At 39.0% G+C, this 26473-nt stretch overlaps 1 protein-coding gene across 2 annotated transcripts in view; it reads right to left on the reverse strand.

The window, feature by feature from the left end:
• Positions 1–2687, reverse strand: part of PHACTR1 (phosphatase and actin regulator 1) — a 313779-nt gene extending 311092 nt beyond the window's left edge. The window contains exons 1-2 of one of the 2 annotated variants that reach the window (XM_061346476.1): positions 2671–2687; positions 507–616 (exon numbers count right to left, since the gene is read on the reverse strand). In XM_061346476.1, the coding sequence (XP_061202460.1) occupies positions 507–567 (61 nt within the window). In that variant the 5' untranslated portion in view covers positions 568–616; positions 2671–2687. Of the gene's footprint in view, positions 1–506; positions 617–2670 lie in introns of those variants that run through there. The other variant, XM_061346479.1, reaches the window with a different exon arrangement.
• Positions 2688–26473: the final 23786 nt, after the last annotated feature.

A 26473-nucleotide genomic window follows, 5' to 3' on the forward strand; every position in this document is an offset into this window, starting at 1 on the left:
TTGGAGTTGGGGGGGATTTCACAGGGAAGGATGCAAACCAGTGAGAGCCTGCTGGTTACATACAGCATGCTGGACTGCCTCAGAATTTCCCAAACCAATTCCTGCAGTGCTGACTAACACCACCTATGATCCTGACAGCATCAATAAGGAAGGAAGAAGGGGAAGGACACCACAGGTTTACGTATCTAGCAGCAAGCCATTGCTGTCCCCTCTGACTTGTCCATTTGGATTCTTCAAGAGCATATTCTGGATCTTGGCAGTTCCTTTTGTTCCTGCTGCACATCCAACAGCTTTCACACCTTTCCTTATCCTCTGAGAGTGCAGATCAACCCTATCATTACTCTTCTTATAGTTTCTTTCACAACTCATACATTTTGAACTCCTTTCCCTGTGGCTTCTGTACACTTTGGTAGATCAGCCACAAGGACTGGCCCTTGTCTGGCCTTATACATCTTAACTGTACAGTTGAAATAGTAATTTTCTGAATCAGTACTAGAGTTTCTTACCTTGAGCTCCTTGGCTGTAAAAGAGTCTCTGAGCAGACTCAACATCCAAAAAGTAGTCCATTTTGAAGGAACTTTATACACTACTCCGGTATGGCTGATCAGTCAGATTCCTGGGAAAGATTACAGAGACGTTAGATGGAAAAAAGCTAGTGAGTTTCTTTGTGGAAAGAATTGTGTAGACAGTTACTGAAGTACTTCATTTGGCATATTAGGGTCAAATAATTTTCAAATCATTATTCATAGAACTTCACGGGTGTCCTTTTCTATTTTAGGGTGTTCGCTTTAAATCCTTTTCTAAAAACATTAAAGACAAGTCCTACTGCAGTTATTAGCATGATTTCTAGTACCACCACCTTTATGCTAGCCACAGTCTCAATTTCATATACTACATACTTAGATTCACCTGCCTGTTACATTTGTTCTTAAAAAGATCAGAAAAGCTTGGGGCAGGGAGCTCCTTTAGCCAGATTCAGAGCTGGCACCTCCTGAGTAGGCACTACTGTAAAAAACTACATTAAACACAGCATTTGTGCTGCTTATTCCTTTCTAGTGCGCTGCTTTGGCATATACAGTATTCCGGATATTTCATTCCATCTAAATGAGCAGAAGCCAACCTTGCCTTCCTTCTCCCCTTGTACTGACCAGAAGTAGCAACAGAACATCCCACCATCCGTTTTAAAAAATGTGACAAGAGCAATCATTAAGAAATGTTAGGCTACTCCTAACACAGCTTCTTAGCTAAGGCTTATATGTTTGGCATTCTTCTGGAACTCAGATCTGCCTAGATCCTAGAATACAACTGTTCAAGCTACACACTGAGTCAGGTTTGCCTCTGCCGGGCAGAGTTCCTGGGATTATGCACATTATCATGACCCTTTTCCAGTCTTCTTACTACCTTCTGCATTTTCTTCTACTCTGAATAACTTGCAGAAAACACACAAGCTAGTTCTCTCATCCACACCTCAGTTAGCAATGGTATATAATCATAAGTATACAAGCAGCTCTGCACAACATTTATTTTAAGACAAACATGCAAAAATACCTCTATTCCTTTTCTGAGCAAACCTAGCAGAAAGGTTTGGGGCAGGAATCTGACCCTTGCTTCAAGCGATTCTTTTAATTACATTGGCAAAAATCAGAGAATCAGGGTTCCAAATATTTCCCTTTTCCCTTCAATTCAGTTTTCATCAGTCAAAATGCAGTCCTTCCTAAAATTCAGAAGCTTGTCCTGGTAAGAAAACTTCCAAAATTCCTCAGCATTCACTTTACTGTAGCACTCCCAAATCAGAAACGATACTTACTGCAGAGTAGCGAGAACTGCCTGGCAGCGGTGTAAGCTCCAGTAGTTGCAAGGAGGGTTTCTTTGATCTTACTAAATGTCCCCAGTGTAAGCAAACAGTTTTGATTGTTTGATTGGAACTCTGATGAATAATGCATAACGTCAACTGGACTTCCTTTATCAGATAAAAACGGCCAGGAGATGTTGTTACTTAGCAACAGGAGGTGACACTATGATCATCTCCCCTACTCCCCCTCACCCTTCATCCAGAAAAATTAAGCTCTTGGTTTTAATTTGATAAAAACTTTCCCAAGGAAAAAAAAAATCTACATAATTTCCTTAACAATTTGTTTTTCACTCTGATCTTCCTTGTTGTATCTCATATTCTGAGATCTTTTTTAAGTCTTTCATAATGATTAACCATAACATTGTATTTTGTCTAATAATTTGCTTTCAGTAAGTAAAATCTACCTTCCCTACCATTTACCAGAAGAATAATGAGATTGTTAGATGTTTTGCTATGCACATAATGCAAATAACATCTTGAAGAGATTCATGTCTTATCTGGTACTGCTTGTTGAACCAGGCAGACAGAGAAAGCAACACACAAAATATTCCTGTGATGCTATGAAATATACAGATTATCTAGAAACCTTTCCTATTACAGAATTCCTACTTTAAGTAATTAATTCATTCTTGAAGGAGCTCTAACATCTGGTACAAGCATTCTCAAGGAATCACTGCGTTTCTGCTTAAGATTCAGCCTTTTACAAAATACACGATGTAGGGATTTTTCAGGAATTACACACTGATAAAAAGCCAAAGCACTGTGAAAGATCTTAAAAATAAATAAATAAAAATCAGATGCAGGATACAAGTACTTACCAGTGTTACTGACCTCTTTCCATCCTACTGTCATGGAATAAGACTAAGTAAATGCAACCCAGTCTGTGAGCCAGAATGAACAGCTTCTAATTTTCACTTCAACCTCGAAATCAAGAGTACTGAATAGAGAAAGGTGACGGATCTGCTGTTTTATATTATGGTGAAATGAAAGCTCTTAGCACAGAACTGAGTAGAACTGCTTTTTTTTTTTTTATATATACTACATTAGCTTTCTAATTTGAGGAAAGTGAAAGGCTTTGTTTTACTGTCTTTTATCTGTTCTCTTTGCTACCCCCACAATTTAATTTGCATTTAAAATTGTTCTTATGTCTCCACTGCACTCCAAGGTATGGAGCATTTTCTAATCACGATGAATGTTCAGTGTGGTATTTGTGTAATGCCACTTTTATTCTGAGCCAGAAACATGGTGAGTAATTATAATTGCCAGCTATTTTCTAGAATGAAATACAGAGTGGTTGCCTGATACAGTTTCTGATTTTTTCCTCCATTTAGCTGTACATTACAACAAACTAGTCAGTCAAAGCATCAGTAAAAACATAAATCAAATAGCACAGTGTCATGGCATGATAGCTTAAACATGCATAGCCATAGACCGTGAAAGCAGAACATTTTTTTACTCAGATATTTTCAATTATAATTTGCTTTTCCCATATCAGAAAGTGGGCTTGCATGATTAATAAACTGAAATATAGCACAGTTGTTTCTTGGTGGCTTCCGGTTCATCTAGTTTAGCATTATTGGAGCTGCACAGTGTTTGGAATCCTGATGAAGCCAGGCACTAGGGGCTAACAAGGGCCATGCTATCAAGTTGCACAGGCATCTCTCACAAGAGGGCCAGGACCCTGTTTCTTCCAGCAGGTCTTAGTGTGGTGATTCTGGAAGTGGATCAGAAATTGAAGAAGGCATTGATAAAGTGATGCTTTGATGAATGTGGACTAGGAAGTTCTGCCCCAGCTGAGTGTCAGAAAGCAATCAAGCTTTGTCTTCCCATATTTGCCAGTACTCTGCTTAAAAGATCATGTGTAAATGTCTTCTGAAATCCATTGCCACCAAATGTTACTGGTGTTCAAATCTGTGGATTCTGAAAGGTTAGATTTTCATTTCAGTATAAGAAAACTATATATCAAGTAGCAAAGGTGGGTTGTCTGGCTTTTAAGAAGAAATCCAAGAAGATGCACCCTCAGAGTACAATTATTTTATGGGGGTTTTTTGGTACACTTCAGAAAGTAAGACTCCCTGTGGGCAGATTACCCCATGGGTTTCCTCTCTTAAGATTTCTTAAATGCTTCTTCAAAGCATCCAGACAGTATCAAAGATAAGGGTGAGCTATATGAACTCCAAGTAGAATCTGGTATGGCAGTTCCTATATTGGCACCCCACTAAATATGGTTAAGTAGGTGTCTCAGTGCCACCTTAGTTGTGGATCTGCCTTGTGCAAACTGTGTTCCTATTTTGAGAGGTGTGACAAACGTTTTCATTCCTAAACACAAATTAAAGGAAAACCAAACAACAAGAACAGTGCAAGCCACCTTCTTTGCATCTTGGAGAATTACTAGCACCTTCCCTTTTTGCATTTTGGAGAGTTTGTATTTGCAGTGATGACTACGGAATAATAGGTCCCTCCAAGCTGGTTCCATTATCTATGGACCAGGGGTCATATGTCTGTTTAGCCAAGCTGACTTTCCTCAACAGAAAGCCAGGGGAAAAAAAAAAAAAAAAAAGGGCTGGCAATACAGAGGTGCAGAAGGAAAAAATGGAAGTCAGGAACACTCTACCTCACTTGCTCCAAAGATTATATCTGCTTATTTGCAAGCAGTATGAAATATGGTTTTAAAAATACAACCTTGCATGCTGGAGAGTGGTTTATAACACCTGCCCTTCAGCCTTTGGTGTGTCCTTCTGATTCTCTTTGCCATCACCCTTTCATTCTGCATTGTTATCTTCCACTGTGACTGACAAGCAAAGTATTGAAATCACTAGTAGCCTCTCTACTGACCATTCCAAAATCATCCATCTCAATGCCTTCATCCATCTCAGGGATTTACAGTTCATTTTGAATTCTAATGCAGTTTTGACAGCTGCTAAGAGCTCTCTCTGACTAGGGGATGCTTAACAACAAGGAAGATAACAATGCATGTGTATTTATATGCTTCTGTGGCATTCATCACCATGAGGGAAATCCTTGCCTGCCTTGTTACAAAGTCTTTAGGACAGTAGTGGGGACTCAGATTTGAGCTGCAGTCCTGAAAGAGCTCTACCCTTAGAAAGGGAAATCCATTACCTCCAGCTGAAAAGCCTACATGTCTAGAAAAATGTTCAGGTAAAAAAAGATCTGGTTTGAGTCAGCTATGATCCCCAGAGAAGGCTTCCAAAGAACAGAAGAGCATCCCAGGGGGCAGGACATGGAAGGACAACAGTTAACTCGAGCCAGAAACTGTATTCTACAGCTCTCTGAATGCTTCCCTGTGCTCTGTCAGAAGCCAAACTTGCAAAATCTCTGCTACTGATTGGACCTCTTGTCAACACAGATCCCTTTTCAGGATAATAGGTGAAATGGTTTTATAATATACACAGATACCTACAGAGGTCTAGACTGAACTCTGTGAGCCAGACCATAAAACCAACTGACCAACCTCTGCTAAAGAAGTACTTGGAATAAAGCTGTCACACTTTGAAAATATCTAAAGCCCTCTGAAGCCAATTCTTCACCATGAGCTTAAGTAACCTTCTGCAGCACACCTGACTTTTCCCAAATACAAAACAAAACAAAACAAATAAACAAAAAACCACAAAAACCAACAAGCAACAACCCAAAACCCTCAAGGGGAAAAGAACTGAACACTTGGCATTTAAAAGGTGTGAGTAGCCTTCTGTTTTTTTAAGTCAGATGCACGTAGGCATAGGGTTGTTTTTTTTTTTTCCCTATCCTGAACTCTCTATTGAGAACATAACTGTTACTGTAATGACTCAGAGCCTTGGAGAAAAAAGTCTGCTGCTGACAAACACTAATATTAACCTGAAAGAAAGTGGGAGAGAGAATGTAATATGTGACTGAAGAAGTGTAGGCAAGGTGATTATTACAGAGAGTTGTTTCCTGCGGGATACATTCAGAATAAAGAAAGAATATAAAAGTTTAAGCCCCTAAGCTATGAAGAATGGGGGTTTTTTGAAATTATAATTATCAGTCTTGTGCTTAGATATATTAAAAGAGAGGATTGCTAGCAAAATTAGGACACAAATATGTTCTCTATTTCTTGTTTGTAATGCAAGACAAATATTATGAAGTACACAACATACAATAAAACACCAAAATACTCAACTGAGGGCTACAGATGCTTTACCATGATAGAGACTACACTGATGCTTTCAGAAGTTTCTACAAATTTTGTAGGACTCTATCCTGGAGTCAATTGGAATTTTAAGAATGTTATTCAGAACAAGAGAACCTTCCAGTGCAGAATTATTTATTCTCTAGGCTTCTGCCATAAACATTATCAATACCAGAAGCACTGAAGAGATCATAAAGGTAGCTCTGGCTCTTGAAATAAGCGGAAGGTTTAGTTTGTCCTTTCATAGCATTAGGGTCACATTCCTGTTACTTAGCTCCAAAGCAAGAACTGCATGGACTCCAGTGTAGAAGAGATGAGCTTGAAAAGAGGCAGCTCCAATATCCTGTCTCATGAATAAGAAGTTCAAGAAGTTGCTAGTTGAGGAAATATTAGAAGTGCTGTCATTGAGAACAAAGGTTATCTACCCTGCATAGTAAAAGTCTATTCTAAGATGATATATGGCAGTTTGATACGCCTTCATTTGAGGGAGGAGATGTTGAAGTCATAATTATATTATAAACACATTAGAGATGAGAGATTTGGGGGGAAGCACGTATGTTAAAGCCTCATCCTTCAGTCCTTATACAGGCAGAAATTCTTCTGCATTAATTGACCTTTGTCATCCTCCTTAATTACATGACTAGATATATTTTATTTTTCCGTAACAAACTACACAGGAATGGAAGAAGAGGAACTTTCCCTAATTCATTTGCACAGATGACTTGGTGGAAGGAGAAAAAACACAGAGCTATCTGTGGCAGAGGAAGTGGATGAAACTAGTAAAATAGAACTTTTGGGTAAGCCTTCCTCTGCCGCCCAACCAGTATGCAACAGTCATGGAGGTGGAGGCATCCCTTCCAGCTTCCTACTCAATTTTCAAGGATTTCTGGCAAAAGAACTTAAAAAAAGATTCAAAGGAGCAGCTGGAAGCAATGACAGACAACAGAATCATCTGTCCTTTGTGCCTTCCTCGACTGAGCAGTGATCAGAGCTTGAGCTATCCCATACACAAAGAATAGTGTGACTGGCCAAAGAACTCATAATGAAACAGGTTAATGTAGCAACCAAAATCATCCAGGTCCTTTGAGTATTCCCGGACACATATTACTGTACCTCACTATTGAAGTTATTCCAAAGCTTGTGTGTACCTTTAGCTTAGTTTGGACACAGTTCAGGTTTTTCTTTTACATGCACAAGAGTCATCTGTCCTTTGTGCCTTCCTGGGACTGAGCAGTGATCAGAGCTTGAGCTATCCCATACACAAAGAATACTGCGACTGGCCAAAGATGTAATAGGGAATGCCTTTAGTTTGCATTAGCACAGGTACTAATTATCTCAATCTTAACCATCATCGAAAGAAAGGGAAAACCAGCACAGGGAAAATGGAAACAGATGTATGCTTACAGTCTCCTAGTGGCCTTTGAGAAATTCACTGCTAGTGGAACATTTCTAAATCTCATTTCAGTTGGTTGCTGGTTTAAATGGAATAAACAACTCTGAAGTAACTGAGTGTCAGGACATAAACACAGTAACATGATCACATTTGATAAAAAATGTAGGAATTGCAGTCTGGTTAGAACAAAATCAAATTACTTCTTGCCAACTGATTTTATGAGAGGCGAAGATGTAACTATGGAGTAATAATGAAGTTACAAGGTGTAGTCCTCACATAGCATGATGAGATTTAATATTTGTATGGCACTGTACATACATATGTAAATAATGCATATGAATGCCAGTTTCTGAATAGTTTACATAAAAATTATTCTTGTGCCTGTTCTTACACTGTGCTCTCCTCAAAAACCTACATCAACTTATAATACAAATTTCAAAAACATTTAGCCTATGTTTTTTATGATTAAATTCCCTAGGAAGACAAATCAGCCACAAGAGCTTCAGAAAAAGCATTCCCTTGTCATATGTTTCCTACCCTGTGTTGCTCTGGAGCTACTGAGGAGCCACATATTTGCAGTGGGAATATTTACAGGACTCATAATGAAACAGGTTAATGTAGCAACCAAAATCATCCAGGTCCTTTGAGTATTCCTGGACACATATTACTGTACCTCACTACTGAAGTTATTCCAAAGCTTGTGTGTACCTTTAGCTTAGTTTGGACACAGTTCAGGTTTTTCTTTTACATGCACAAATTGGATATTTTCTTGCATTTTAAATATGCAACTATATATTGCTGTGCTTTCCATACTTTATGGAAGGTTTTGATCCTGCATAACGAAGGCCTATGCAAGGTCAAAAATGACGAGCAAGATAACAAGCCAGAAGAACCTAATTCTTTCTTAACTATAGTTAGACTGTAAAGCTGTCAAATTACTCCTGCCTGGTAGCAAAAGTGTGGACTAAAAGAGAAATGTGCATTACCATTAACATAACGGTGGGTGCACTAGTTCTCCTGTTTCCTCAGACATGCTTGTTTTCTGCCACATCCTCCTCATTGTTCACCATACAGTGCAGGCTGAGGAGAGTACTTCAAACTCTTCATGTTGCTTGTGATTTCAAAGAATTTTTGCTTGCCTTTGAGCAAAGCCTCTTTGCACTCTCAGTAGGAATTTGTAGGACTCACACCAAATTTGCATCCTGCCATGGAACAGCTAATGCAGATCCTCTCCTCCAGTTTCTTCAGCTTGACAAAAGATCAGGTCTTTTAATAGAACATGAGACTGGAGACAGTTTCTAAAAAACATGAACCAAGGACAGGTCCAGTGTTTTATGTGTGTTGCACTTATTTTCAGTCAACTCCATTGAAAAGAAAAATTATGTTTTTATTCTTTGCCCAAGTTTCACTAATTATTAAAGACATTACAGTCATATCAGTGAGGTGTATCCCCAGGAGCTAGCAGAATAGCATGTACAGGCAGACTGCAAATAATTGCCGTGACAAATGACATTTCACAGTCTATGGGTGGTCTTCTCAAAATAACATTCAGTGTTTGCTCAGTGCCCCCCAGGCTGATAAGTAGTTTTCATAAAACATTGTCTTCAGGAAAAGAAGTAAAAAGGCACTTGTGGCACAGATTCTAAGTTAGGCTTAAAACAAAACAAACCAAACAAAAAAAAATAATCACAGTTTAAATACTTATTAAAAATTGTTGGAAAATCCAGTGAATTTGGATTAGATTTACTAAGCACAGTGCCTCAGTTTCATTCCTTACAGGACAGATCCTTCTCTTATGGACTACCTTCAGAAACACAGTGTTGTAGCATTAAGCCTCCTGATTAACTCTCATTTACATATTGTGTAGAAGATGGTTCTGAACCATTCACATTTTTTAGTTGGCAAAACTAGCAAGTATCCCCTTGTGTGGCACACATACCATTGACACAGAATTTCCAGGGACCTGAATGCCAGCAAAAAAACCAGCTGGCATTCTACTGGTCACTCTTTGTGTGAATGATAGTTTTAACATCAGATGGCTGTAGGCCTAGATGACATGCTGAGGTATATGACTTGCACCTCTTATCTTTTTGACATGATCATAGTGTAATTATGAATCCAATCTTGATTTCTGTTTATTTCCAATATTCAAGCAAAGTTAGAGTGAGGAAATAGAAATGCCTGACCTGACAACCACGCCTCACAAGTTCTAGTGTTGCACAACAGAGGGAAATGTGAAGCTCAGAGCAGCAGAATTACAGCCCTGAAGCTGCAAAGATGCTTCATAGAGGTCAGTGTTTCTGAAGAGAGGTGAAGGTGATGCCTGGCCTGCTTATGGAGCCCCAATGAATTTCTTTGAGAAATATGACTTTAATATTTCCCCCTCCCCTATAAAAGACTCCCAGCATAATAATAATAAAAAACCCTCCCCCAATGTTTTCTTTCTAAACACATCAAGCATCAAAAAAGCTGTCATTTCAGACCAACTTCTGCCCATCCCTATGGCAACTAATGGAAGCATTTAACACTATATATACACAAGATGTAATTTGCTCCCCCGCCATCTCTAGTTATACTCTTCTTTTTATGCTAAAACTGCTCCATGACGCCTACAATGTTTGGAAAATGCTCCTGAAGTGACATGCATCACAGGTTCAACGTCACTGAAAAAAGCTCAAGTGACCAATTGAAAAATATTGATTTTGAAAAGCAGTTGAGGAAATTAGCAAAGGCCAAAAATAAGACCATTCAGACAAGCTATTTGTAGTCTTGGAATGCCCATACTAAAACTAACAGTGTCTTTGGGAAAGAAGGGAGGAGAGGAGAAATCAGCATCAATGATCAAGACAGCAGAAATGACAGTATTTAGTATCTTTGCAGACTGCAATCAGTGGTCCCAGTCATAGAAAGAACTTTAAAAGCTATGAAGCAGTCTTTGGAAATCCTTCCACTGCCCGGCCCCTTATACCTTTAGAAATCACTTAAGTCAGCTTGAATTTGGGACTTAAAATATTAAAATGAAAATAATTAAAAGAATAATAGGGATTTTTTATTCTCCTTCTCAGAAGGGAGGGATGTATTCATTGCAAACAGCTCTGTATTATGAAGCTTCTGTAACAGAGAACACAGTTATTATCTGGCTGTCCAGGTCATTTGCCTGACTGTTCTCTATTCCTTACATTTGTTATCTATACCTGTTTCGAACAGAGCTGAGTACCATACAGTAAAAAGCATTATTAAATATAAGCACACTAGGAAATAACTTCTTTCTGTTACCCCCTTTGGAGTGGTCAAACATGCACAAAAACGATCTTAGTTTCAAGTAGGTGAAATTTAGAGAAATATGTAGGAAGTTTTGTAGTATGTAAACATATAAATCCACATATATGTTTATATATAAGTAAATAAACCAGACAAGCAAGAAGAGAGCTGTTGTGTGATAGTGCACTACTTTTGTCATTGTAACAATAGCAGAAATTCATGTTATCAGAATGTCTCCTAGGTATCTCAAGTACAGATTTCAAGTGTGAAAGGGATCTACTTCATTAAACTCAAGAGATAGCGTAGTTCTGCCATTGCCTGAACTGTCATATTCTCTAATACAGAATGGTGTTCTGCAAACAAGAGGTCTCGTAACAGTCAGCAGGGACAGGTATCACATGCAAACTAGGCTGAGTAGCTTTATAGTAGGCTTAGAGAAAACAAAGTTATGCAGAATTTTGTGCCTCTTAGGGATGCCCAGAACAGGCAAGAAAGAGAGGAGTACCAACTAAGGAGAATGTTTTTTTACAGTGTATTTTTTGGAGTGTACAAAGGAAACAGCATCTGCAGTGGGGTAAGCGGGCATACCAGCATTACAATGGTGACTGGAGCCAAACAGTGCCAGCTGCTCTCTCCAAATCATCCTTTTTGCACCTTCCTTGTGTTAGTCTTCTAGCGGGCAAATACCTAAAGCCTCCTAATGTGGTTCAGTGACATGAACCAGGTACCCTTACAGCAAAGGAGCCACATGGAAAACTAAAGAGGAACTGACCATGACTTTGCAAGGTCCATCCCTGAAATACTATCTCTCTGGAACTACAAGTGGTGGGTAGATGGAAATAGCAACATACTGAAAAGGAATAGAACCAAGTCTAGAGGAAGGAGGAGACAGTATGTCTCCTCCTGTATGTGGTGAATATTGCAGCATGCTATAAGACAGCTGTCTAGAACCCTGAGATACGGGGTATTTCTTATTTGGATTGTGTAGGTGCAAGAGTATCTGCAGCTAAATCTAAGCTGTGCAATGCATGCAGATAAAACTGGTCTCTATTTAAATCAAGTCCTTAACCAAAATTCACCAACTGTGGTAAGGATTTGGTATTTGAGATGTTTTAGTATTGCGATAAAAAAGGGCTTCTGCCACCAAGCCATGTAAGAAATACAATTTTTCAGAGTTAATTGAACAACTTCCCACAAAATCATCCAACAGCAAGTTTCTCATCATGATTGGACCAGGGGGACAACTGGATCTCAGACTGGGCCACCACCCCTCCTTCTGCTCCAGATATTCACACCTTGAGGTGGTACTTCAGCTGGGAAACTATTCTCCCTGGTCTCCGTACATAGTCAGCAGCCAACTGTGTGACATCAGAGTAATCCTGCAATCCTGCCTTGCTTTCTGCACTGCTTTTATGAACAGCCTGCATAAATGAGCTCTCCATGTGAAACCTCCCTTTTCTTCCTTTGAGCCCAAAGGGACTCTTCATTTGTTCCTGTGGTTCCTCAACATCCATGACTCACAGGGGTGCTTCAGTGGGTCCCAACAAATGAGTTGTCTAGCTGCAGAAATAAGGGAGAATGTGCTGTACTTGTTTTAGCTTGAAAATGGGGTATGCTGTATGACTAGATTAAAGCGTCTCTAACCAAATGGACTAGTTGGACAATAGCTATAGTAGCATTCTAGTCTAGACAGGCTCCTTTGGCCTAATGCTGGCACTACTGAAATCAGTCTGTGTTTTACACCCATCTTCTGCAAGCCCACTCTTTGACCCCATATGAATAGTGCACACTGGGAGACATTAACATTTTCTAGTTATGTGAACTTTCCCTTGTAGGCTGTAATTTTCCTCTCAATGCCTAGAGCCTATGACAAAATGCAATTTGCTGGAAACAACTGTAAAAGCCTGAGGAGGTGAGGACTGTAATACAAATAGCATGTATTTAGTCAGAGGTGTAGCATGGTCTCCAGCAAAAGGATTATCGGAGAAGGAAAGTGTCTTAGAAGGCCGTACTTAATGCAGAGTTGCAGTCTAAATGACAAACAGCATAGTGAGATAGATCAATAAAAAACCAGCAAATTACAACAAAAGTCGTATTCACAGAAATACAAGACAGAAGAGGAACTCAAGAAATTATTTAATCCCTGTACACCAATTAACCGCACCAAGCTCATTCTTCACTGCCGTTTCTCTAACCTATACTTTAAAACCTCCTTGAAAGACAGCACAACCTCCTTAGTAGGCCTTTCCAGAGTTACAATACCCTTAGGCTTATAATTTCTTTTCTTAAGAAGCTCCCAGTTTCTCTGCTGCAAATTGAATTTCTCCCCAGAACACCCGTTTTCTCTGGTGCATATCATGAATAATTGAGCCAGGTGGTGTAACTAGCATGTCTGCACAAAAATAATGTATTTTGCTGAAAGAATTACAGTCTTCTGTAGGTGACTAGAAAGCCACCATGATATTCTGAAACATGACAACTTTTGAAGAACACAGTTGACCATTTTCTTGGCAAAGAAATTAATCTGAGTGGCTTAAAATAAATATTTGTCTAACCCCTCAAGCACTCTGCTCTTCAAATGTCTTTTATTAAGTTTTGTCACCTCTGAAAGTTAGGTTTAGTTAATGTATTTAATAATGTATCGGACTTCCCAAATTGTCTGGAGAGTTGTGACAAAGCCAGATGAGATGTCCTTCTACCTTCATATCCATGATTTCTTTAATCTTACAACTCAGATCTATTTTTGTAGTTAATACATTCCTGTCATCTAGACACAGACTTATCACCTTCTCTCTCCGAGGACATCTGTCACCATCACTTTGATTTGTTCCTTTAAGCTATATTCACCATTGCTAGGGCAATGGTGAGTCTGAGATTCAGCAGCTTACTCCAAAGGAATAAGGAGGGTGTGGAGATGATATGCAGTCACACTGGAAAGACCCACCTTCCCCCTAAAAAAAAAAAATATATATATATATATTATTCAAGAGTAACCACAGCAATGTATATTCAGATTGGACTGGCTAATAAATACTTTGAGCAGGATAAAAGCTAAAACTTGGCACATGAAAATAGAGTGGTTTGATCTGCCCGCATTCAAGCAACAGCAAATGCTGCTGCTCCTGAAAGCGAGCAGAAGCCCTGTGGGTGCTGGGTCTCTTCTGCCACAGAAGTAAGGCTTCATCTCTGCTGCCACTAGGGGACTTGGAGGGAATGGAGCAGCAATTGCGGCTCCTGGGAGGGACTGAAACTAACAATGACTGCTTGGCAAAGCAAACACCTGAAACTGAGCTCTGGCAAAGAGCTCTGTAGTTACTGCTGTGGTATGGGCTTTCTTCCTCCCCGGCAGTCTGCTTTTCTACAAAACTCTTGTCTTGCCTAAACCTAGAGCTGGCTGTGAGAAGGAGCCAAGTCATGAATTGGGGTTGAGAACATAATATATCCAAGATGTAGTTAACCAAATGGAATCCTTCTACTGTGATTAGAAGGGACAGCTCCATCACCGCTGCATTTTGTTCCTCAGTTTGTTGCAGATCTGGATTTTACTGAGAGATTTAACTAAGCTCTGTGTACGTCTGCTTTAAACAGCTTCCAGGAAATAAATAATTTACAATTTGTGCTATTCCACTACTATTCTTCTTACTCATAATTTGTCTTTGAGTTCCTAATGCCTGTAAGTCACAGCTCAGAAGTCCCTCTGTGGCAGCCAATGAAGAAATAATCCCTGACTGAATGAATTTACCATCTAAATATCTTCTCATTGAGATCAGTAGCAAAAGCTGCTGGGAGAAGGGTCCCCATGCAAGAAAACAGAGAGAGCATGAGGAAAGCTCATTACCTTTACCAGGACAGCAGGGCAGGCCTGACGCATCTTGCTGTTTTTATAGCTCACAGGCACAAGTGCTCCCTGAATTTCAGCAAGGTATAACCACACTATTTCTTCCTTAGGTGAGCATGTGCCATTTCCTCCCCCACCTTTCCAAGCCTTCCTTCACACTGCCACTGCTCTTCTGGGATTACTTTTTCACATTTAATCCTTTCCACAAATTTTCAATTTCAATTGCTCCTCCATGCACAAAGATCCTACCACACGAGACTGAGGACACTAACTTTTGGTGACAAGATGGGGCAAAAAAATTGTATCAGGCTGAAGGCAAGCAGCATAAACAGCAGAGAGAGCCACTTCTTCCAGGATGTAGCTGTTCTGGCTACAGCACACAGAGGGGCACCCTAATTGCAGGCAGGGCAATCTCTTTCAAGTCTTGTTCTCTGCCGTACATCAACTTCTGCTTTAGAGTAGAGGTTGGCAGCTGTGACATGGGTGCCAGACAGTATATCTAAAAAGATGCTACAAAGGGAGAGGCATCATTAGGAGGCAGCCATCATCATCTTTTTCCTAAAAAAGAGGCCGTTGATGTGCTGTGCAGCATTTAAGTTTCATGAGTTTCCACTAACTCATATGCAATCTAACCTGGAAAACAAAAATAGAAGCCAGACCATTCTCTGTCTGATCTATGTCTTAGAAGTCACTAAATAAGTCTAGAAGGTATTGTGAGGGATCCTGAAATACACATTCAAATAAACTGGAGATGTGCAGCTCCTAGAGTCTGGATAAGACAGAGAGACGATCTGTGAAATAGAGCAGAGTTGTTCCCATCTGAAGTATCTGTAGCATAAGGCTTCTGTAGCAAGTACATACATACACAGAAATGTATACAGGCAGAGAAAAATATGTAAAACAAATTTAGATAAGGTTAAAACTATTTTTCCTTCCTGCAGGTTGTTCATCTCCAGTGGATGTATACCCTGCTATGAAATGGTGAAATAGCTGCCCTGATACACATGGACTTTCTAAAGCTGCAGAAGTGCGTTTTTTGTTCAGCTAGCTTAGGAAAAAAAGTACTCTTCTCTAGTCATCTGCTGGCAAAGTGCAGTATATCTAATTTTGTTAAATTCCAAAATACACTGTGCACCAAAGTACTTGTAGGTGTAAAGCAGAATGTCAAGGATGAGTCAAAGATTAATACCTAAATTATAGAATGTGAAATGGGAATTACAGTTTTAAATATCATGTTAAGTACCAGGAAGTATTTACCTTGTCTAAAGCACTACTTGTACTGTAATAAGCAAAAAATGCTATTTCTTTTAGTCAAAGGGATTCTTTAATAGTCCCAGGCTTGAGCAAGAGGACTGTAGAGGGTGGACTGGCAATTTGATGACAGACGTCTGCAAACTTCAGTAGAACTCTTACTCAGTAAAGCACACAATTATAAAGCTGTGCTTCAGTCCTGCCTACATCCACTGTTCTGCAGAACAAGGATACATTTAAGACTGTGTTTAGGTACTTAGAGTAACAGATGCTTTACTAGTTTCCTTTAAACAAAGTGCTACTTCCATTACTGTCAGGCAGGCAAGAAGTTTTCCACGTTCAATCTGCCCCTTCAACTACCACATTGCCCTGTTTTTCACCCATCCTTACAGAGCTTTCTTTTGCTTTTGTAAAAGAGAAAGAAGCAAGCAAGCAAGAAAAATAGCTTGGCTACCTTCACAGTAGTCATAAACAAAAAAAACCTTAAACTTCTGTGATGCTGCCAGTGCTGTCTGCTTTCTCATTTTCACCTTTTGCTGCTTATATTTGTGAACTCTTTATGGCAGGACCACTTTTTCCCTGTGTGCATGCAGTCCTATAAACATACCTGGAGCTTTTAGATGCTCTGTTAAAAAGAAGAAAGAAAATAAATAGAACATAAAATATCAGAGTTTTAACCACCTTGTTAATTTCTTACTGTCACTAAGCACAACCCCTGGTAAAATTCCTAGGATGTTTTTTAAATAAGCACAGCTGAAGAGGTCATAATGATATATTGCTGGATTCATAGGCTAACACACAGAAGTGATTCTAGCAATGCTCAGAAACAAATTCCAGCTGCTTCTCAGAGCTTTACTAACTTCTGGTTTAGTAATGAGTGCCCAGTGAATCCACTGCCGCTCAAACCACATGCGTCACTGACTGATATTTTGTACTGCTCATTAGCTGCTGACAAATAGGATACAAAAATAAAACTTTGGAAAGTAGACTTAAATAGACTTGTGGATTGGTTTTAAAGAATTCTGCCAAAAATTGATTTTTATGAAAAGGGAAAGGAGGTTCATCAGTGAAATAGTTCCAGAGAGCAGACTTTTGAAAAACTAACATTTTAATCAGTTAAAAATACTAAATAGCTATGCACAAACACACTTATTTTTAGTAGAATCTATTAAGTATCACTTCTTGACATCAGCCAGCTCAAACTCACTGTACTCCAAAGTATAAATTTTATATTTTAGCATTTTCAACAAGTCTTAAGATTACTTTTGTTCTATACTTTACCTTTTAGTCCTCAACTTAGTTGAACATGTTTGCTAAAGAAGGTAACCAGAAAGGAAAAGAGATGAGAAATCTACAGGTAAGTTATTGTCCTTGCGCTTTCCAAAAATCCTTAATCAAGTCAGGATTGTGTTTACAGCAGAAGGCCCAAGCTCTCCTTCAAGCAGGTTTTCCTCTGTAGTCTGTCATGTTTTCCTTCTAGCTGTTTCTTTCTTATGGAAACTCAGGCATTTATTTTGCTGTCTCGTAATGCAAGTAGCTTCATCTGATACAGGGATGGGTCAGAGAAATAGCTCTCTATTTCTAGGCAGAATTCGACTGCCCAGATCTCTAAAGACTGGAAAAGTGACTAAAGTGATTTGGCACTTGATACAAAAAGGAGAAAGTAGAGCTAGTTGAATGCCTGTAAGGATGCAGGCTGCTGCATTTTGAATATACTACAATACAGAATAATTATGAGAGCCCCAGTAAAGGAAGGTATTGCAATTTTGTACACTTCATGATAAAAAAAAAAAAAGCTTTCATCATTAGCCCAAATACGTTTTGCTGAGCACTAGTTCATGGTTTTACTAATTGAGCTAGCATACGTACCCAGCACTGCACTTGGTGATGTGTATGATATTCAGTCCTATAAACCCAATAGAACAATCATATTATAGAATAGAACCACTGTGGTTAAGTAATCTAATGGCAGCAGCAGAGATGGTCACTAATTTCCTTTTTGTGATTCTGCTTTAAGCCTATGCCACAGTCATCCCTGAGCATCTCACAAACAAGACAATCCACAGTATAACATAACTAGAAAATAATGAGGTGGTACCTGTATAATTATGAAAGCTCAAATTTATTTTCAACTGATTTTTTTGTGTGTGTCATTGTGCCAACTGCAAGCATGTAAATGCTATCAAAGCCTCTCAGCATCTTATTGCGGGAGTCTGGGGGGGGTGTGTGGGGTGTGTAATCCACAGAAAAAACTAAAATGGTGGTAAAATTGCCTCACTGATATGAGCTATCATTTTGAAAGGAGGATTTTGCAAAATCTCTATGGTCAATTTCAATTTTATTATTTTCAGGTACAGGAAGGAGACTGAAACACTAAGTGATTAAGAAGAAAAGCATGGGCTAGAATCTAATGTTAGTAGTTATATTTCAATAACAGTGTCAAGGGGAGCTTGCATCTCTGAAAGTGGTCAAAGTCACCAAGGTTGAAATTTCAATCTGTGAGAAACTCTAGCATAAAAAGTGACAAATTAATCCTGCTGAAACTTCCTGAATTGGAAAGGGATACTGTGAAACAAATAGGCTGATTAAATTTATGTGAAGTGTAGCTTCTAGAAAGATTTGGAGAAAACAAAATGTACCCGTGTCAAAAAATGGCTATAATAAAGGACCAGAGAGAAGACCTTTAGGCTTATTTTTATGTCCATAAGTAGGAAAGGCAAGACATCTCCCAAGCTAGTATAGCTGCAAGGGAATTCACATATCCTTCCAGATATAGGCTCTTGCAAATACCTAATTATCTATGTTAATGTAGGCAACATTTTACGTCATGTGAGCTGATTCCTCTTTTGGCAGACCCATAAGAGGACTTCGGTGAAGTAGCAACCCAGCTTACATTTTGGCTTTAGTTATGACATGTAGGGAAATCTGTTGTTCATCTGCAGCAGCCATACTTGTAAATGCCCATACCATTTCAGTAACAGAGGAAAAAACTCCAACAAACATCCATACAAGGATTTTAAACCTAAGGATTGTGTGACTGTGTATGCCTCCTATCTTCCTACCCTCAAAATACCAAGGTTGGAAAATTGGGACAAAACTTCAAACAAGTATTCAAAGTCATGTGGAACCCCATTTTGGCATTAAGAGAATACCTAACAGCCATGAGCAGAAGCTTGCCTCTTCTGGTAGCTCTCAGTGTACATTTGGAGTAGTTAATTATCCTTCAGCACAAGACTTCCAGACCCAACTTTTTAAGTACAAGTCTTCAAGAACTGAATATCTTACTTCCCAGTTTTTTTCTTTTTGGCCTTCTGCTTCCTTTTTAGCATACTTTCATTGAGACACCTGCTTTCTGCCTGCAATAAAAGGAAAGCTCCAGCTGTGAGTCTGCTTCAGATGATTTGCCATGTTAAGAAGAAGTAGTGTTAATGGACTGGTGTGGAAAATTTGATTTCTTGGGCACAAATTAAAAGCAAAATCACGATGAAGATTCTTAAAGAGAAACAAGATTTTCAGTATCGCCTACTCTGATGAGACCAAAACAAAGTTCAGAGGATGCTAGTTATGTATAATCTGAAAGAAAGCAGCAATGAGAAGATGAAAATACAAGTGGGTAGAGTTGACATTGATTACAATAGAAACCTAAGTGCATCTCAGATTTTGTATTCAGTTATAGAAACTAACATATTACTGGAGTAGCACTGAAGTTAACTTGCTTCAGAGTAACAGAGAGGGAACAGAACTAGGGAGAATTATATGCATTTTACTTACCTGACTCTGAGTTTGGGCTACATAATGCTTAATTTCACTTTGGTCTGAAAAACGTATACATTCTGGAAATGTATTGTCATTTATAAAAGCTTCCTTTGCTTCTGTCATCAGCAAAGTAGGCTGTCCCTACTTTCTAGCTAACTAGTTTTGCTGCATAAGGGACTCTGAGACTCAATTCAAATCTTGTTTTCTTTTCCGCTATATCGTGCTGGTCTGTGACAGCTCTCTACTAGATATGCCTGTTTCATAGGATTCATCTTGAGAGTATCACCATGCAAAGGACATATATAGCCATCCCTCAAACCTGTTATTAAAACACCCCATACCAAATGTTTGAAGTTTTAGGCAATTATTTCAATATTTGCTACATTATTGTTATCATAATGACTAAGAACATATTCAGTCACTGCACTGTTTGACAAACACACCATTTTAAAATTAATATTGTGCTTTCTTAAATGAGGTGTCATAAAATAAGCATAGCGTCTCTATTACCAATATTAGTGCCGCACAATTCTTCTGGTTCTCCCCTTCTTATTCTAAATGCTTGCTTGTTTTTATGGAGAAGCATCAATACTCATGCAAAGGCTGATTATCATGCACCAACTGAAATTTCCATCATACTACTAGGTTATGCATTTCTCTGCGCATGCAAGAAGACAGACTTGTTCACATTACTCTGATAGTTCTGTTAACATCTGTTCACAGAAATGGCTATTGGCATGCACTTATCTGTGAATCACTATGCAAATATATGCAACTGCAGTGAAAGAAGTCCCTAGAAGATTTGAACAAACCCATTTACTTTCTGCAGTTAAAATTTTGAGGTGACTGACAGGTCCATTGTCACAGCCCTTACAGAAGCTGGTTGCCTGCTTTTTCCACTGATACAGAAGAATATTATTTGAGTACAAGAAGCATTACAATGAACACAGAAATTCTCAGTTTTGTTCATATTTTGCTTGATCCTGTTTCAATGGAGAATGATAAGGTATGTCCTCAAGGGAATCAGACCTGGACAATGCAGAAAAAACAGATTCTCTATTGATAGGCACTGTTCAGGACACCACAGAAGAGTCCTATAAAGACACCTTCATTAGAATCAATTCTCCATTTATACTCATGTAGACAAGCAAAAGGCAAATCAGAGTGGTCAAACTGATGTTGTCTTGGCTACTTCTTAGTGTTGCTGGTCAGATGCTCATGATGAAGGCCCAACTGGGATAATCCTGACTGAGGAAGATACCGTGCTGCTACTTAAATGAAATGCAATACTATGTCTGGGCTAGATTGTTTGTTTAGATCTGTTGTTTAGAACAAGAGGCATTACTAAAGTCATTCTTTTCAACAGTGACCTTGTCAGGTATGGCCCCCTTCCTGCAGCTGTTCCATGAGCCACACAGACTAGTAGATGAGTTTGAGGCTGGAGTGAAAGCTTTATTTGTTATTCCATTCCCTCAGTTGACATAGGAGGACAAAGAACTGGTACTCTATATTCTGCTGCTGGCAGACTTTCTTTTTTTTTTTTTAACTACTGTTTCCCCCCTTCACAGTGCATGAAACATAAAGCACTATTTCTTTCCCTGACTCTCATCTTTACCATGACTGCAGCAGCCAAAGAAGGAAATTCTACAATTCACTTTTCAAGGAGACGTGCTCAATACAGTAACATACAGAATCCTGTGCCTCAAAACACTGCATGACAATTGAAGACCAAAGAGTGAGCAATCCCTTAATCCCCCACCTCTGCTTTATCTTTAAAACTTCATATTTTTAATTTAACACTCACTGTGTACCTGAATGTTACTTTTTTTTCCCCATCTCAAAACTAGTAAACAATTCTGCGCCCTCTCAATCATATGAATAAATACTATTCAAAGCAAATGGCTGCTAGCATGGATCCTAGCTTTTCAGGACCAAAGTTAAAAGATTTAACCAACCCTTTTAGAGATACTGTTTGATAACTAGTCAGCTGCTTCTACACTGGATGTTGTATAATAAGCACAAGTAATCTTGCCCTCCAATCATGCACTGTCAAAGAACAGGGAGCTAAAGCAGTAGCTTAAGACATGGGCTTTAGCAAAGGCAGCCACCCCCTTTAAAAACCAGATTAAGCATGTGACAGATGCTTTGCGATAATTTATGAATAGTATATGCTGACCTGTTTTTTTATGATGGTGACTGAATGATTATGTTGGTTTGTTTTAATTTGAAGACATGGGCAAAACTTGAAAAACTTGGTAAATATAAGCTAAACACTGACAAACACCCTCAGGTCAGTTAGTGATAAACCTTTAGTTCTCAACTGTGGAGAGACTATTCCTGGGCTCTGACCAAGCTGCTAGAATTTCTTCGGTTAGTTTGGAGACTAAAATTAAGACAACTCCAGTGACTATGCAAAGGGTCCACAAGCAATGAGAAGCCACATAAATTTTCTTAGAGGGTCAGCCAGCGAAGGCTGAAGGGAAATTATATCCCTCTGTCCACATGGCACCTTGGGAAAAAAAAAAATCTGGCAGGATAAAACACCTAAAGTAAATTTTCCCCACTTGTTTTCCTCTCTATTGCCTATAATTGTTTAAAGACCTTTGCATGCTCAGGATAAACTGTTTGTGCCCACAGTCTGAGCTTGAGGAACTCCTGAGGTTTCAAAGCCTTTAGCTCTGAAAGTATGGATATCATACTGTTCTGCAGCAAGTGAAGACATTAACCCTTACATGAAGGAGCCAAGCTCAGAGGCACCAGATGTATCTAGCTCTAGCTGCTGTAAATAACATTTTAAAGTTTCAGAATCAAAATAACCTGACCCTTACACATAGAAAGTTTGAATGCATTACTACAGCATGAGTTGATTTCCTTGCTGTTGATATGTTATGGTAGAAGAATTGCTTCTAGACCACCTGGTGAAACTTGCATGGAGGCAGGAAGGAAGAATTCATGGATTCTCCAGTTGCATCCACTCCTTTCAACTGGGAGATGACATTCTTCTAGGGTGTATCATAACATTCTGATCTCCTGATCACCCAGACAGGGACCTATCAGGACATGATGAAGTCTGAAATCTCTCATAGAGGGGCTTCTATGTGAAACAAAAGCCTATGCACGGGGCAGGTGAGGGGAGACAGGCAAAGAAGAATATTAAACACACGTCCAAGTAAATTCCTATTTGGTATGCAACTGGCAGGCATGCTCAGGCTCACAAATCCAGACGTATCCGGAGTCTTATTTCAAGGAGGAAGGCAGTGGAGTACATCATATGGAAAAGTTCCCAACCAGTTCAATGGGGTCACAGTTTCCCCTGGGAACTCTTGATATCTCTGCTATTGCTTTTTCTAGCCAACTTCATCTCAAGATGCTCTTGTCTGCATAGTGCTGTTCAGTTTCCCACAGCCAGTGAATGTGTAATCCTTGTGTGTATCAGAAATTCAGCCTTCATTACTTTATCTAGACTTTTGTGTTCATTGTGGCATTAGTACATGACAAATAGCTCTGTTTAAACAGTTTCTTGCTCTGCCATCCAGACTGATATCTTACTGCTGACACCAACACACTGCCTGTCATGCTGCCCTGCTCACATGCGAGTTATCCATTTGCTGGAGATAACCTCACTAAGCCAGTATATACCCTGACCTTTGAAGGATTACGCACATCAGTAGGTTATAGAGGTAAAGTGTTATTAATGTTTCCTGCAACATCCAGGTCATAAAGGGAAAAATTTTTGTCCAAAACATGATGTAAAAAAGATTCTATGCAGAATTACAGAATTATTATTTCTTTTAATTTGAGTCAATTTTACAAAGTGCTTGTTCTTAGAAATATTGGTCATTGGGCTGGGGATGGGAGTACATGACAAACAAACCAGAAAAGGTAAAAATACTGTACTTTGACATTTTTTAGATTGATATATTTTGCTTTTCAAGCACAAAACTTCTTTTCCATTTGAAATTACTTTCAAAATATATTAAAAAAATATTCAGAAATCTCCATTTGAAAACACCACTGCGTGTCAGGCCAATCAAGACAATTCTTCACCACAAGTGATTCTTTTTAATTCTTAATTCTGTGAATTTTTATTTAAACATTCATCAACTCAAAATTACTTCTTCTAATTCCTATGGCTGCCAGCAATCATGAAACCCTTCTTCACATTCAGCTGTAATCCTGGACCCAATAATTTAAAAGAATATTTAAAGATGTTCTTAATTCTGAGAGTAAGTACCTGTTCAGGTTCTGCACTGAATAACTATGACTGCCAGTTATGCTGAGCTGCAAAACTTAGCAAGGCCTCTTCAACTCTCCTTTTCCTCTACGCACCTCCTAAATAGGATTTTTCTTCATAGCTCAGTGGAAAAATTACAGTATTTTAGAAACTGAGAAGTTGCATATATTCCAAAGATCCTGTTCTTGACCTTTTGATCATCAGAGTGAAAATAGGGCAAGACCTACAAAACTTCTGCATTGGGAAATAATCAAGTTCTCTTGGGCACCTGAAGGTTTTTTCCCCTCCCATCTTCCTAAACAGGTATTATTTATTGATCTAAGGACACAAAAAACAAGGACTGAGTAACAGAAGGAACATTAAGAGAAGGAATATCTTTCTTACAGAAAGTACCAGACCAATTAATTTACTATTACTTTCCCCTCCATCCTTTCTTTATGCAGATAGAATAAATAATCAAATTCACACTGAGTCCAGTTCTTAACTTTTCTCTAGTTCAAAAACCTTTTGGAACAGACTAGGCTCCATTTGTATATACATATATTAAAACCAGAACACATTTCAATTAGAAAAAAACCCAAACACATTTCAAGCTGCTTATATTTTATACATACCCATACGTTTCACACATCAGGGGAACAAGCACGGAGAACCAAGTACAAGCAGTTAACAAACATTTAGCACCCTTCCTTTGTTCAGCTCCCACAAATTTCTGCTGCTGGTGGGTGTAAGTCTTCTGAACTTCTTGAAAGCAACAAAGAGAAAACTAAAGCAGTGTGCTTAACCACGTGCTTTCCTGGGCTGAAGGCAGGACAGCTTTTAACTTAAGAAGCAGCAATATGCACACATCCAAGGCCATGTCAGCTCACAGCATTCCCTGGGGCTTGTCTATCCGTTTCAATGAGACACCTGTATCCACAGCCTCTGAGTGCCTCAGACATCATTCAGTTGACTTTCCTCACAAGCAGGAAGTACCTTAAGCTTTGCTCTCTGGGTTGAAAGCCAAGATAAACTGGTGTGACTAAAGGGATGCTGGAGGGCTTGCCCACCCCTCCACACGCCTGTCCGTAAGAGATACCAATTGTATTTCTCATACCTAACCTAGCTTTTAAACACCATTAAATATACCTCTCTTGTTAACTTGTTGCAAGGCCATACCTTCTACAGCTAGTAAAAAGTTGGTTTAATTCTTTGTGACAACACTAACAATCAGTCATAGAATCATAGAATCACAGCATGGTTTGGGTTGGAAGAGACCTTAAAGATCTTTTGGTTCCAATCCCCTGCCATGGTCAGGGACACTTTATACTAGACCAGGTTGCTCCAAGCCCCATCCAACCTGACCTTGAACACTTCCAGGGATGGGGCAGCCACAGCTTCTTTGGGCAACCTGTGCCATGGTCTCACTACCCTCACGGTGAAGAATTTCTTCCTAATATCTAATCTAAATCTACTCTTAGTCATAATGAAATATTTCCAAGCAATTGCATGACCAGGAAAAGAAACTACTGTCACTGCAGCTGCAGTATAGAAGTTTACCAATATTGTAGATAACTGAAAAAAGAAGGAAATTTGAGGGAAGTGATAGGTAACTCTAAGGACATTAAAGCAAAGAATCTGGAGATAAGAAATGCTCCTTTAGAGGAGAAAACAATACAGTATTAGATTACTACCCAGCAAGATAAAAGAAAGCTTTAACTCACATTTACTGCTATTTGTAGACTTACAGATACAGCAAAAAAAAATAAATACATACTTACCTACCTCATTAAACTAGCTTCACAATGCACCCAAGAAATTCTGCTCCTGCTTGGTCAGAGAAGGACACATTAAATCTCTATCACATGTTTGCCTAACTCAAGATCAAGCTGCTAAGTTGATTAAGCAAACCCTACCTGCCCTGCTTTTGTAACAAATTATCTAAGGGCAGCCCACACTGTGCAGCTGAAGACCATTGCCCCTTCCCCTGGGGAATTGTCAGGGCTCTGACCTCACCTGAGTCACTTCATTCAGGCTGGGCTTACTGTGCTCATTGCAGGTGAGAGTCTCTGAAAGGTTAAGGATTGCTTAGAGGTCAACTAAGAGAATAAGAAAACCAACATGTGTATGTTGCACTTGCAATAAGCATCTTCCCATACATCTCAAGGTTGCACATTTGGCTTTCTCAAGTCAGGAAGAAAAAGAAGGATTGGCCCTGCACCACTCCCTGTGGAAAAGCTGCTCTGGCAGCCTGTCTCTGACTCACTGTTGTGACATTCAGTATTAAAGCTTAGGTAGTTTGAAGATCAGTGGAATAGAGGCATTTAAAAACCCTGTTATTTCACTTGTACATTTGATTTTTAAATAACTGTGCTAATTCAAAAAGGTTCATCATTATTTACCACATCAGCCCCCTGAATATACTGAGCATTGTTCCAAGTTATTGTAACCCTCTTTTTTTAAGTGGATTTGAGCCATTACTGTCTATCATATAAATCCTTCTTAGTTTGTGCATTATTGACCTTATAGGCTCAAACAGCTCCATCTGTCCATTTAAATGGGCACGAATGCCGTGTTTATTGCTTTCAATCCTATTATTTGTAAAGTGCTTTCTTCCTCTGTCTCTGTGTATGTATGTTTGGTACTCGGGGACAATTTATTGCTTGGTTCTTGTCTAAGTTCTTTTAATTATAGGGCTTTCCAGGGCCAACTGCCCACATAGAGTACTATAAGTAAGTGTA

This window comes from Neopsephotus bourkii, unplaced genomic scaffold, assembly GCF_033783945.1.
Source record: "Neopsephotus bourkii isolate Nb327-2 ecotype Australia unplaced genomic scaffold, CSIRO-AGI_Nbou_v1 NB_272, whole genome shotgun sequence".
Lineage (NCBI taxonomy): Eukaryota > Metazoa > Chordata > Aves > Psittaciformes > Psittacidae > Neopsephotus > Neopsephotus bourkii.